The 14,554-nt window shown below is 47.6% G+C and overlaps 2 protein-coding genes across 7 annotated transcripts in view; both read left to right on the forward strand.

The window, feature by feature from the left end:
- Positions 1-6,074, forward strand: part of ACAP2 (ArfGAP with coiled-coil, ankyrin repeat and PH domains 2) — a 68,131-nt gene extending 62,057 nt beyond the window's left edge. For all 6 annotated transcript variants that reach the window (XM_062603379.1, XM_062603377.1, XM_062603378.1 and 3 more), the window contains one exon: positions 1,431-6,074. In XM_062603379.1, coding sequence (XP_062459363.1) covers positions 1,431-1,534 — 104 coding nt within the window. In that variant the 3' untranslated portion in view covers positions 1,535-6,074. The remainder of the gene's footprint in view (positions 1-1,430) is intronic.
- An 85-nt stretch (positions 6,075-6,159) lies between these two features.
- Positions 6,160-14,554, forward strand: part of XXYLT1 (xyloside xylosyltransferase 1) — a 35,421-nt gene continuing 27,026 nt past the window's right edge. The window contains exons 1-2 of the mRNA XM_062603389.1: positions 6,160-6,575; positions 13,896-14,043. Coding sequence (XP_062459373.1) covers positions 6,165-6,575; positions 13,896-14,043 — 559 coding nt within the window. The 5' untranslated portion in view covers positions 6,160-6,164. The remainder of the gene's footprint in view (positions 6,576-13,895; positions 14,044-14,554) is intronic.

Here is a 14,554-nt window from a genome sequence, read left to right on the forward strand (position 1 = left end):
ATGGAATGAATTTTATCTATACAAGTCTGGGAAGAATTGTATCATTACAGTTTGATATAAACCCGCATGCCATGCACATTAAATATATCTGAAAGGCCAGTTATCATTTCTGAAAGTGTTTTCAGATGAATGAATCTCATCTCTGAAAGAATAATAGTTCTGTTGTTGGAAATGTGCATTAAAAGATGGACAAATCCAGACAATACAGATTTTCACTGTAGTGCAAACTTTTAAACACAAAAATATCATTTTTAAAATGGCCATTTGGGGAAAATAGTTCTGGAATAATACTTCTGCAGTCATGGGGGGGGGCGCAGATACAATCTTCATGTTCAAATACATGGTGAGAAAGATTTTTGGGTTGATTTCTTTGTTATGCTATTAATCAAGCTGTCAGCAAGAAACCATAGTGCTGGGATCTTGTGTCCTCTGTGGTTATCTGCATTGGGAAGACAGTAAAATTTGGATAGCTGCATAGTTCCTGACCAGACTAAATGTTTTATGCATTTAATTTCCTTTGAAGGGCAATAGGGTATGGTTAATGTTTTAAAATGAAACCTGAACTCAAGGCCCAGAATGCTGCAGCAGATGAATGTAAAAACGTCCATTTTAAAGTGGCAAAAGAATGAGTTGGCAAGGGGTCAAGAAGTAATCATTCCTGAACGTGTTTTCCTGTGTAGACAGGAAGGGGGAGGGAGACAGGCCTGGTGGAAATTGCTGCTATCCCTCATTTTGGGATACGCCCTGGTAGTCGAGTTGTGTTTAAGCACAAAGGGTAAAGATGTTTAAGGAAAATATCATCACTCTTTTAGATAAAACTAAAAGATGTAATGGATGTTGAGTAATACATGTAAAAATATATATCCGCTGAAGTAATAGACCAAAGGGAGATATGAACAATAATTTCTATGCTTAGGATTGCTTTTTTTTATATACTGTTGCTTGCTGATTTGTTTCTTTCATAGAAAGTTCTGTCTGTAAGATTTCTGACCTATGTTTCCAAGTAAACCTTATTTACATTACAAATTATGCTATAATTCAACTTTTCTGAAGAGAATCTTGGTTAGCACCTCCTTGCAAAAGCAAGGATTTTATTCTTTAATAGCTAATAAACATTTTTCTTTTTACATTGCTTTAAAATGCTTTCATTTTTTTCCTTTCTAACTCTGAACTTTCCTCTGTGTGGCTGCCTGTGAGGTACACACTTTCAGGTATAGTTTGGCTTTGTTTAATTTGCTTCTACAGAACATGCATGCAAGTAAACAGTCCCAAAGAGTTCACATCAGCATCATTCCATCTTTAAGCAATCTTTAGACATGAATAAGTGTTATACAGTAATTGGTAGCACAATAGGGCATTTGTGTAATGGTGGGTGATGTTAACTAACACAAATGTATTTAAAACTCTTTTCCTTTTCTTTTTCTACCTAGGAGATGAAATTTATCAGGACATTTTCCGTGACTTTTCTCAAATGGCATCAAATAATCCAGAGAAGCTAAACCGTTTCCAGCAGTCAGATTCCCAGAAGTCTTAAGTGTCAAGAAGAAAAATAACCTGATCCTTGTAGTGCAAGTCATTTTTTACTTTAACAGAATGAATTATACATGTTTTGTTAGATAGTTTGGGTAAAATGACCATTCCAGTGTAGCTTTAGATTGTGGTAGCTGGGGGAAAGTATGAGTTGTTTTATGTTCTACAGTATGTATACCTCAGCAGCTGAAGAAAATGTTTATAAAAAGGAATACCTGCTAGCTCAGTATAAAAACAGTACCTGTTAGCAAAGTGCAAACCTTGTCTGTGGTTCGTACCATAAGGTAGCAGAGCAAAGCTGCGTGCATTGCAGACTCTGGATGGCAGGATGATCAGACCAGCTTTGCTATTTAGTGTCTGCCTACTGTCATCTGTCTCCCTGTTGCTGTAAAGAATGTGCCTCTGACAAGAAGGTCTGGATTGCATTTTCTGGGACTGTTTGGAAGGGAAATCAGGTAACGACTGACTTGGTTGTCCTTCTGTTTGTGGGTCTGTAACTTAGCAGATTCTCTTGTTCCTATGCTGACCCTGGTTAGAGGTAGGCTATTAATAACAAGATGTGGTAATTCCTGTTCTTTTGCAAGCTCTTTCACAGTGGAAGCTTTTACACCAGGCTGGCCTTTATGCTAGTGGCTGCGGGTCAGTCACAATAGGTATATATCCTGGAGGACCAAACTTTTAAGAGCAGTCTATTTACCTTTTGTCTCTTAAATGAAGCTTCCTGTGCAGCAAGTATACTTTTAAGTAAGTATGTGGAACCTTTAATGAAAAATAAACTTAATCCTCTGGACATGATATGAGATTTGTAGTATTTTGACATCAAGACTTGAAATTTGAGACATGAAAGTAAATATTGAGCTAATGGAGTTTGTGTAGAACAAACCTAGAAAGGCTATGTGTTACTTTTTGATGTCTTCACTACTAGCCCTAGGCTGAATATATAAAATCTCTCATGTAATGCAGCCACCCTATATTTAGGGCAATGAGTCATTTATGTTGGGAAGCAGTATCCTTTATATAATCTGCAAAGATGTGTATGTATATCTGTCTAAACTAAAATATGCACAAGATGACCTAGGAGTTTCACTGCACGTTTCGTAAAGTAATGATGAACATAGTCTCCAGCTGTGTTCCGAGGACAGCGACACAACTTGCTTGATTCAGGAGTGAGCTCCACTCTGAAAATGTGCATGCATAAATGGTGTCTCTAGATACATGCTTGTGTCAGGTTATTTAATACCTGGATAGCAATCACCTGAAGCCCAAAACTAGCAAATGCAATTCTTTATGCTCTGTCTACCTTGTGGACAACTCAAAGAGAATTTTTAGGCAGCATAGCATCAATGTGAGGTTTTAATAATCCTAACAGCCATGGCATTATGCTAACCTGCTATTTAAATATAGTCTGGAAATGATTTTTTTTTTTTTTCCTCCAAGCTGGCTAAGATCAGCAAAATTGGGTACAAAAATTCTGTAACCTATGGTAAAATTAAACTTTCTGACATGTTAAATTTTAACAAGACACTTCAAATATTTATAATTTTGCATCAAACATATAATAACGCATCACATCTGGATTATTATTGCTGCAAAGTTAATAGCATTTTAGAATTGTCCAATAGATTCTTTCTCCAAGCAGAAGAATATTACAAGCCATTTGTTACTTCATGTGTGGTCTTATTGTGCTAGGAAAAGCAGAATCTGCCCATTTAAAGAGTCCATATAGTCTGAATAATAAGAAATTTAGGAATATCACCTGTAAGTAGTAATTTCAAGTAAGTTAAATAGCTATCTGAAATGATGATATACTTCCTAATCTGCAGTATTTAGCAGCAGTGGATGTTTTAGTAGACCTTAGAGAAAGTAAAATTCCCAGTGTACAGATGGGACAATGTAACTATGTATAGTATACACTTTAGACATAGTTTTTTCTACAGATTTGTCTTTTGAAGCCTACATGACAGGCATGCCATATGTAGTGCGATTGGCTGTAATGTAAAGCTACATAAAACTTAATGGCATAATCACTGTCTCAATCGATACTGCTGGAAAATGTTTGAGACACTTCCACTAGTATTTTCCTTCTCAGCTGCAAAAATCTGTGACAAATTTTGCAGGATGACTTCCTGTAGACAAAGAAGTTTCTTTCCTGTAGCTCTGCAGATCAGTGTGCTTCATTCCCAAATCCCATCTGTCTGAGAAGCAGTTTCAGTCTATTTATGCCAAAGGACTACTAACATACCTGACCCACAGGTTGTATTACTTCTTGTCAGGAGCTCCGGAGTTTTAATGGTTCAGGGAGTATGTGTGTCACTTCTGATCCTGCAGCCTTGTTCCCCAATCCTTACAGGAACGCTAGGATGTCCTACTTACATTTAGTTAAAGCTTTTTATTTTTTTTTTCCCAGATCAGGTTCAATACATGTTAGTATGTTGCTCATCAGCGAAAATGCTATTAAGTTACATGAAATGTATTGAGGGCTTAGTCCTACGAGACATGGGACAGCTCAGTGCTCTGAAGCCTCTCTAACTCACAGGACTTAACCCCCAATAATAGTACAAAGTGTGATTATCACCAGGGCGCTGAAGATCTGGATTCCATATCAGGTTCTCAAGTGTTAATCTTTTACTCAGTAACATTAGGAAACTTCCATTTTTATTACAATATAAATCTGAGTATAACTAGAATAGTAGACAGGCTCTTTTGTGGGTTATCATCTGCTCTGTACCTGATATTAAAAAGCTTCAATTCCAGTTCATTTTTCTATGTAGGTATGAAATACAGTAGGTTATAATTGGTGAGATACAGAGCAGTTTAAAATCAGCTTTCACATGGATTTTTAGTGATTTACTAGATAGTCCATTGAAAGATGATTTATTTTTCTTTATATATTTTTTCCAGCCAGTGTTATATTATGTGTCCCAAAAGTCTCCTGGAAAGACAGAAGTCCATGAGCTCAACATACATTCTAATGCCCCTTGATTTCAGAGGTGTAATTTACTTTTGTTGCATGTTGATGTCTGTGGCATCTCCTTAGTGGTCTGCATTCTTTTCATTGTTCATAAGGTTTCATATTTTATGTTAATGCCGGTACAGTACACTTATTGTACTGAATTACGCCACTGAAGTATATTAGACATGGAATTTGTTCCTATAAAGTTGGGTGAAGGTGTTAAATTGTAGAAGTCTGTCTTTGCTTCCACAAGCTACAGCTATCGCAGTCCGAACACCTGTTTTGGTTGTTCATTAGCACATTGTGGACTTCCATCTCCTTAGCAATTGGGACCTAATCCAAGAAGTCACTGAAATCAGTGGCAGTCTTCCCCCTGGTTTCAGCAGCATTGTACCTTCTGTGGCTTTTACTGTCGGTGCATTAAAGGACCTGTATGAATACTGCATTTTTCACTTTGGGGTTTTATGTTTTACCTGTTTTTATACTGAGCTGAAACAGTCCCAGAAAATGCATCCAGACCTTTCAATCACTGTCAGCAAACCCCCATACAAGAGGAAGTTTCTCCTGTTTTGCAGTATGCTGTCAGTACGCAAATGTTGTCCAAATTATGAGAGTTCTCCTGGATGGAGCAAAAACTTTGTAGCACTGAAGAAAAAAGGAGGAGAACTAGACTTAAGGGTAGGGTTGGCTATGATGTTTCCCACGACTTTGGTGCTTTTCTGCAGCCATCTGTTTTGAAGCGTGGATGTTAACTCTGCTGCTTCATCATGAAAATCTCAAGTGACACAATATCTGCAAAAGGACCATTTGAAAGTTACAAATGATGTGCAAGTTCTAAGGATGTCATATTTTTACACTGTCAAAAGGACTGAGTGCATTATTCTGATTACTTAATACACTGAAAGTACTTTGAGAGTCAGTTCTGCAAACTGCCCTCTGCCCATTCACAGGTGGATGCCTTTTCCCAAATTAGAGTTCATGCCACTTGTTTGTGCAGCCTGAGACCCGTTAAGGTCTTGCTCACACAGAAACACATTTTTAAAACAGGGACAGCTCCAGCAAGGCAATACTGGGGAAAAGGATGAATAAACCACTGCGTGTTAGCCCCTTTCCTGTGCTTGCTTTACCTTTCTGCATACAGTATTTTCTTGTTTCTCTTCCCATGGAAGGAGATGACAGAGGAGGAAAAAAAAAAACCCCACTCCCTTTTCTGTTACAATGTCAGATTTTCCATGTTTTGATAGAAATCATTGAGAAATCGTTTCCTTTAGTGGAGAGGTTGCTCTGTGTGAAAGAATGATTTTTATTTTTTTCCCTTTTATCCACGTGTCCCTCTGTACTTGGTTTTTAAGCATTCCAGCAGGAAAATGCTTGTGGTCTCCTATGCACTCCTCCCCTTTAAGGCGCAGCTGTAAAGAACTTACAACCATTCAGTCAGGCTGTAGACTTTGTATTTAAAACTTGAATGTAGTTTTCTGTAGCCGGTCGTTGTAAATGAGAGCAGACGCATTTATTACCTTTGTAGCCACTCGACTGTACATCCCGTAACGACTGTAAATACCGGACTTGATTAAACCTTTGTATGCTGTGACCGGCCTCTGACCGGGGTGGCGGTGTCGGACCAGAGGGGCGGGATCGGACCGGGAGGGGCCGTGTCCCGCCGCCGCGGCCCCGCCCCGTGATGGCGGCGCTGTCCGGCGCTGCGCGCGGCTGGGCCCGCTGGCAGCCGTGCGCGCTGGCGGCTGCGGCCGCTCTGGCCGTCTGCGCCTTCTACTACCTGGGCGGCGGCGGCGAGACCTTCTCCAGCGCCACCCGCCGCCTGCGCGCCACGCCGCCCGCACCGGCGCACCGGCACCCGCAGCGCAGCGGCGAGGCTGCGGCCCGCGAGCTGCACCTCCTCATGATGTTCACCAAGGCGGAGCGGAGCCCCGCGCTGCGCGCCAAGGGGCAGGCGGCGCTGCGGTCGCTGCTGCGGCACGGCCGGCTGGGCGGCGGGGACGCGCTGCACATTCACCTCGTCACCGACGGCCCCAGCCGCGACATCGGCCTCGGGCTGCTGCGGGACCTGCGCGGCGCCGCCTTCCGGCACCAGGTGCGGGGCGAAGGCGGACGGGGGGGGCGCGGTCGCGGACCGCTGGGATGCCTCAATGTGGAGCGTCCTCTGGGCTTTGGCTGAGCCGCCTTTCCGCTAGAAGTCATCGTGAGGGGGCTCCCAGCAGCGCTGGTGCTCCTGTTAGGCGAAGGGAGCAGCACTCTAGCAGCTCTCCACAGAGAAACTTTCTCACTGACAGTGCTTGCTCCAGCTCCCACAGCGGGTGTTTGCTTCCCGTCTGTACTGGGGACGGCTGCGGCTCTCCCCAGTGCCCTCCCCAGGGAAGCCTTTGGAGGGCTTGTTGTTCTGTGTGAGCGGAGACCTTGCACTCGCTGCCGCTCCTCGCACAGAGGTGTCCTGGTGCGGGGATTCTCCCCTGTCCGGGGTTCTCTTACCCAGGACCGGCTAGCTGCACGACCTGGGAGCATCTCTAGTAAGCTACTTGTGCTGAAGGACAGCAGTGGCTATGAGGAACGCAGTTTCTCTTTCAGAGACCCTGTCTTCAGCCCCTCGGGAGAAACACCACATAGGCTTGTGTGTATGGCTTCCCAAGTGGTTCTGTGGGACTGTGTTCAGAAAAGGCCTCGCCCCGCTCCTAGAGGCTCTCAATAAAAGGAATGGAGAGCCTGCAAAGGCTGGAGGATTTCCATCCTGCTACCTGCCAGAGATACGGTTCTACCTCCCAAAAATGTAGTCGGTGCAGTCCATGCAGAGTGAAGTTTTCTTTCACATTAAACAAGTGTCTGAAAGCTGGAGAAGCATTAAGTTCAGAGACTCGGGTAACTTGACTCGTGTCCTGAGGTGCTGCTGTGGAGTATTGCTTGGAAGTGCCCTCTACTTCTGCTGTAACTTTTAATTTCTCATCTCTCAGGTATTTAATATTAGCCGAACTCTCCTGAGATGTAACTGGAGATGTAAACTGTGTTGTTCATATTAGATTGTTTGTCGTTGGTAAACAATCCCACCTCTGCTTTTACTTGAAACAGTACTTTAGCAGTGCTGGTGCCTGGTCAGGTCCCATATTGTAGTCGGTGACCTGCACGGTGCCGGCTGTGCTCAGTGGTCTGCAAGGGAGGGGATGTGCACAGTGGCGAGTATTAGAGAGGATCAGATCCTGGTGCAGAACGTGCTGAACACCCACCTGCATGAAGTGCAGAGAGGAGTCTGCTCTGCTGTGATCTGGCCTTGTAGCTGAGTTGGTGAGGTTTGTATAGTGGGAGAAGCAAAAAGAGGCAGAGGCAGAAGTACACAGAGTGGGGAAGGGAGTATATGCAATAGATAGCACGTGATTAATCCTCATTATGGGAGGAGAGCTGGAAACAGGCTCTGCAGTGCATACATGTGGCTGTTGTACAAAAACGGGACAATATTGATTTAAACACTGTTGAACATGAGGGGAGGGCCATGAGGGGCAAAGGGCAGTCATGAGAGGAGGTCATGAGGGGAGATGAGGGGTGGCCATCAGGGGTGAGGGGAGATCATGAGTGGGGAGAAGGAGGGCAGTCATGACGGGAGATTATGAAGGGAAAGGAGGGCTGGCCATGAGGGGAGATCGTGAGGGGAAAGGAGGGGCAGCCATGAGGAAAGGTGGTGAGGGAGAGAAGGGGCAGTCATGAGGAGAGATCATGAGGGGAAACAAGGAGTGGCCATGAGAGATGAGGGGTCGTGTGAGGGGAAGTAGTGCGGGGAGAGGAAGGGCAGCCAGGAGGGAAGAACGTGAGGGGTGAGGAAGGGAAGTTTTGAGGGGAGATTGTGAGGGAAGAGGAGGGATGGCCATCAGGGGAGATTGTGAGGGGAAATGAGGGGTAGCCATGAGAAGTGAAGGGCAGTTGTGAGGGGAGATCATGAGAGGAAGAGGGAGGGCAGCCGTAACAGAAGATCGTGAAGGGAAAGGAGGGCTGGCCATGAGGGGAAAGGAGGGGTGGCTTTGAGGGAAGAGCATAAGGGGGAGAGGAAGGGAATTTGTGAGGGGAGAGGAGGGATGGCCGTTAGGGGAGAGTGTGAGGAAAGATGAGGGTTGGCCATGAAGAGTGAGGGTTTGTCGTGGGGGTTGATCATGTGGGGAGAGGAAGGGTGGCGATGAGGGAAGATGGTGAGGGGAGAGGAGGGGCAGTCATGATGGGAAATACTGAGGGGAGATGAGGGATGGCCATGAGGAGTGAAGGGCAGTCGTGGGGGAGATCATGAAGGGAAAGGAAGGGCGGCCATAAGGAAAGATCATGAGGAAGAGAAAGGGCAGTCATGAGGGGAGATCATGAAGGGAGAGCAAGGGCAGCCATGGGATGTGAGGGGTGGCCATGAGGGGTGAGCGACAGTCAGGAGATCGTGAGGGAAGGTTATAGGGGGGAGCAAGGGCAGCTGTGGGGTGTGAGGGATGGCCATGGTGGGGGTAGTGGCAGCAGCTATGCAGTGTGGGCCACTATGGGGGGCAGATGAGGGGTGGCTATGAGTGGAGATCATGCGGGGCAGCCATAAGGGTTGATCTTGAGGGGAGATCAGTTTGCCCTTAGTGACATGGTTTAGTGGTGGGTTTGGCAGTGCTGGGGTAACGGTTGGACTTGGTGGTCTTGAAGGTCTTTTCCAACCAGGCTGATTCTGTGATTCTGTGTGCCTGTCACAGCGGGGTGGACTCATGCTGCCTCATGGCAGTGCAGTGCAAATGCGGGATGTGGCACCCTCTCTCACGGTTGTGATACTGTATCCCCATGGAGTAGGACATGGTGTGCAGATCCCTCCCAGACATGGTGCACGTGGTGCACTGCTGTCTGCTCTTCTCAGAAACCTAATTACTCCCCTGCAGGCAGTCTTGCCAGCATGTCTCCAGGGGGACACAGGCCTCTGAGCTGAATATGCATGGGGTGGGGCTTGCAGCAGTGTGCCTGTTCCAGGGTGGGCATCTTTGGTGCTGTGGTCTCAAAGCAAAGCCTAGCTGACAGCTTGGTGATTAGGTCTTGGGCCAGAGCTGGGTGTAAGCAAGCAGTATGGTCTGCAGGGCTCAGGTGAGATCTCATGGGGATGTACTCGTGGGACACCTTCTTTCCTCTCTCTGCCCTGGTTTCATTACCTAGCCTGTGACTGGCAGGCAGTTCATTCACTTAACCTGTTTGTGGGTAGAGTTCCTAGTGCAGAGCAGACACTGTTCCCTGATGCTCAAGCGTACAGCCTTGCCCCTAGCTCTGCATAGTTTCTGGTGGGCAAGTGGGTGACAGTGGTCTTTATTTTTGGTGTAGCCTACCCCATTACTCCTCTTTATCAGCAGGAAACATCACCCTAGCTTGGACCTTTGGTGCCACTAAAATGTTGAATGCTCAGGTAGAATCATAGCTCCAGTAGCAACCCATTTCCATCCTAAGACTTCTTTCCTGGTTCACCTGGTGTCCCTAGGACGCTTTACTAGTTCTTATGTTGTTTTCTTACAGCAGGCCCAGAGACAAAGCTTGATAAAACACAGGACTGATAAAATCCCTCAACTTTTTCCTCATGAGGTTGTGATTTGGGTTTTCCCTTTGGAGCTGTCCTTGTCCCACCTCTCAACAGAGCTGGGATTAATTGGGTCCTCTGTTGGAGTGAAGCCCAGGAATCAGACCTGAATCCCAACCCTTGGATAAGGTCACGAGCCAGCTCTTCTCTTTCCCTAAGGTAGTTCAGGAACCTTCAAAATCACCTGGAGATGGAAGGAGCCGGCTGCCGCCTGCCAGGAAGAGAGCAGAGGGGCTTTGGGGTGCACGGCAGTAGGGTGTGTGAAGCAGCTTGGGCCCTAGGACAGGGCAGAGCTGGGGCAATCATGACGTGGCGTTACCGGTCCCACAGTGTCTGTACAGTTGTGTCCCAGATGCGGAGCGGAGAGCGCAGCGTGACAGCGGTGAGCGGCAGATGGAGCTCCTGCTCTGCAATGTGGTGCTCGCGCCGCTGCTCGGTGTGGAGTGGAGAGCGGTGCGGCCTGAGGAAGTTGGCCGGAAAGCACTGCGAGCAGCGGTGCCTGAAGAAGGATTTGCCGCACGCCGGAGCCCAGCGCGGACCTGGCCTTCCTGCCCGTGCCTTGTCCTCAGACAGCCTGGACTTTTACCAGAGCTTCTCCACTGGCAGTTGCAGAGGGCATGTCCTGTCCCGTGGGTTGCGGGTGATCCTGCAGCCTTTCCTGCTTCCCAGCGAGTGGGAAACGCCCGGAGCTAGCGTGGACATGTCCCAGTGACCGATACTGTGCTTACAAAGAGCCCCGACTCGCCCCGTTTCCTGCAGCTCTGGGCTGCGTGCTCCTGACTCCTTGTGCTGATTCATATCGCTTATTTATTCCGTTCCCATGCGAGAATAAAATTAACTGCTCTGCTCACTTCTCTTGCTATTGGCCTATGTAGATCAGCCCTGTGCAGGATGCTGCCAAATGCTGACTCCTCTGTGAGTCTGGTGCTGTGAGAAGAGATGCTAAGGTGAATGTAACTGAGCTTGCTGTGGTTCTCCTCTTACAAGAGAGCTGAAGAGATACCTGGTGTGAGAAGGAGAGAAAGTTGAAGAGAAACAAAATGTGGATTGTTTTTTCCTAGTGAATGAATTGAAAAGGTCTTTTCTCTGTGTGGGACGTGTGTTTATAAAACTGCTTGCAGAGGAAACCCCTAGAACTTACTTTCGTTAATGCCCTCAGCAAACGTGGTCAGATTTAGCCACAGGGATTTACTGAAAGCTGCTACACAAATAAATAACAAAGTACAAAATTAGCAGCAGATCAACAAGCTGTGCTAAAGTCAGCAGCAGGGAGAGGAGAAGCCCTCACAGTCTTGGAGAGGCTGGCCTGTGGCTGCGGAAAGAAAATTCAGCTGCTCAGGAGTTTGCTTTGCAGAAGTGCCTAACCAAAGGGTGGGCAAAAGGCACAAATTTTCCTGTTTTCATTGGCAGGGGATGGGAGGCAGATTGATGCTGTGTCTGGAGTTTCAGGAGTATTTTTCCCATGATTTTTATCCGCTGGTGCTTGGCACTGCTTATTTCAGAGATGACTAGTATTAGTTTGACTTTGTTTTCCCCCTGCTCAGCTGTTTCCTGTGTGCTGTGCAGACCTCAGGTTGCCTTTCCTGAGTGCAGGAGGGTGGTTGCGGGTCTGTGTTTCTCCTCCATGCTTCTCTTCAGTCTGGCCAGGCCCCGAAGCTGTCTCTGCTGATCTGGGCTGGGAGCAGAGCATTGTGCATCCCAGTGGTGGAGGTGCTGGCGGTGCTCAGCTCCGTGCATAGGCAAGTGCCTCTGCCCCTGGGCAGTGGTGGTGTTTTGCTGTATTTGGTCACCTGGGATCGCTGCTGGCAGCAGTGCTTGATGCTGCTGAGCTGCTCTGCCGCCTGTTCCTGCAGTGCTGCTGGTGCTAACTGTAATGGTGATGCTGGCGCACAGCTTGTCACGGCTGCTGTAATGTTACTGGTAACAGTGTTTCTTCTCCTGTGGTGTCTTGGGGAATATACTGTGCTGTCCAAAGCCAGGTGTGGCTGCTGACGAGCTCTCCGATGCATTTTCCTGGTACATGGTGTTCTGTGTTTTTCCTCCTGCAGGCGCTTGGCCCCAGGCCCAGCAGCCAGGATGCCGGCAGCATGGCCATCCCACTGAGGGACGCCCTGGCCACGGAGCCTGCGCAAGTGCCCAGGTGGTGATGGGTGTTTGGGGTGCTCTCCCCAGGGCAGGGGCCATGAGGGCTGTATGTACCCCACCATGAACTTTGTCATTGTGCAGATGGTCAGGACGGGTCCACCACCTTGCCATGTTCGACATACTGCGGGTCCCATGAGCGGCTTCCTGCCTCCAGTGAGTGAGCTCTGCTCTAATGTGAAAGTGCTTTTGTCTGGGTAACATTTTCCGCAAGAAGGGCAGGGGGGCAAGAAGGTAGAGACTTTTCGCTGCCTCCATCTCTGTGCAAGCCTTGCTGAACATCACAGCAGCCCCTGGTGCATCCCATAAAGAGGATGGTCATTGCCTCAGCTCAGAACTATCTTTTCCTCTGAAGCACTTGATTTGGTTCAATTGTTGGTTTGATTGGTTTTTTTAAGGCAAATGCCTTACATGCATTACAGACCTGCGTGTTTAAGTGTATAATGCAGGGCTCCTTTCTCTTGAGGAGTTAAAGTTTTAGTAGGGAAAAGGAGTGAAACCATAGAATCATTGAATAGTTTAGTTTGGAAGTGACCTATGGAGATCATGGCCCCTGAAGGCAGGGCCAGCTTGGGGCAGTGCCTCGATATCCCTCAGACAGGAGGTATAGGCTCCCCTTTCTGAAATTCAAGTACTGCTTCAAAGTTGCGTCCTTGCTGGCCTTCAGTTCCTGCAGGACTCTTCCTGCTTTCCCTGGCCTGGAGAAGGCAGCGCAACCTCCGTATTTGAGTTCCTGCACTCCCCCTTATCCGCCCTGGGGTCGTGTCCCTCTTAATTACCCTGACAATCCCTCTGGTTGTCTTATGTGATTCAGTGACCTGTGTCCTTCTGTGTGCATAACGAGCATCAGCCTGCATCAGAGTTCCTGTTCATTGGACTTTGACCAAAATTAATTCTAAGCTTGTAACATTTCAGTAGCTGACAAGGGTACATTTGCAATTGCTCCTGTTTGTGGCCCATATCCACAGCCTGCACAGGCATGCCAGGGCTGGTGCTGGTCCATGGGCTCCAGCAGGGCTGAGCAAAAGCCCCAGCACAAGTGGGCTGAGATCCAATTAGAGAAGTTTCTCAGCTCTGCTGTAACTCCTGGTGCTTGGATTTTTCTTGGCGTGCTGTGTCCCATCCTTCCTTTCCCCCTCCAGCTGCAGCGGGACGTGCTGCAAAGCTTGCCTCCATGCTGGGGTGAGGCTCAGGAAATCCGGGCTACATCCCTGTCACAGCCTGCCTCTGGAGCAGGGAGCAAGTCTTGGTCCTCAGGGTAAGTGACATGGTCTGGCTTGCTTCAGAACAGCAGGATGCCAGAGCCTGGAGCAAACTGCCGCCTCTTCTGATAGACTCCATATGGAAGACCAGATATGTGGCTGCAGTAGGCAGTGGGAACAGACCAGAAAAAACCACAAGACATTGAACACGCTTAATTGTGTCAGTGGATTCAAGCCTCTACCCACCTCACAGTTATGAAATGGCTGTAAAAATCCTTCCCTCTTTCCCCTCTTGCACTTGGCTGGCTGTCGTGGTAGGGGAACATGCAGGGACGGGGGCAGTCAGACCCCTTTGTGCAGCTGCAGTGCCACCAGCTGTATTTGTGCTTTAACAGCCTGCCCCCTTGCCCGTGCTGGTGCAGGCTGAGCAAAGGCTGCAGAGCTGGGCCCATCCCTAGAAGCAGCAGCTCAGTGGTGTTTCTGGTGTCTTTCCCAGGTAATTGTCCATGATGTGAATGAACTGACAGAAAAGCTGTTTCCAATCGTTGAAGCCATGCAGAAACACTTCAGCGCTGGATCAGGGACCTACTACAGTGACTCCATCTTCTTCTTGTCGGTGGCAATGCATCGCATCATGCCCAAAGGTAAGGCACTTCTGAGATGCAGCAGCAGCTGCTTCTGGAAACAAGCCTCTCCTTTTGTTCTGCATGGAGATGTTATCCAGTGCTATTTGAAATGCAAGGAAAGTTAATAAACTTTGGGGATGGGCTCCTGGGGTTCTGCTCCTTTCTTGCAGAGTAACAGGCCCTTCAGTCCAAGACTGCCCACATCCAGGACTCCATTGGTGTGAGTAGCAGGAGGTTATCTGTGCCACACGGCAGCTAGCCCTGGTGTTGCAGCCTGAGATGGTAGGGGAGGTGAGACAGGAGCAAGCATGCTTGCTCTTGTGTGTTTACAGCCCCATTTCCCCTTGGGGTGTCAGCAGAAAGAGGTGCCACATGCCTGTTGTGTGACATCAGCAGAGAGTGGTTGTTGAGCCTTTCCCCTTGGCTTTGGTGAGCTCTTGGAAAGCTTTGCTGATTAGCAGCCTCTGATCGCTTAAGTTTCCTTATTGTGCCTGTTTTTGAGTGTGGAAACTACAATAAATCACAGGAA

The sequence above is a fragment of the Pezoporus occidentalis genome, unplaced genomic scaffold, assembly GCF_034315485.1.
Source record: "Pezoporus occidentalis ecotype Australia unplaced genomic scaffold, CSIRO_AGI_Poc_V1 ctg8, whole genome shotgun sequence".
In the NCBI taxonomy this organism is placed as follows: domain Eukaryota; kingdom Metazoa; phylum Chordata; class Aves; order Psittaciformes; family Psittacidae; genus Pezoporus; species Pezoporus occidentalis.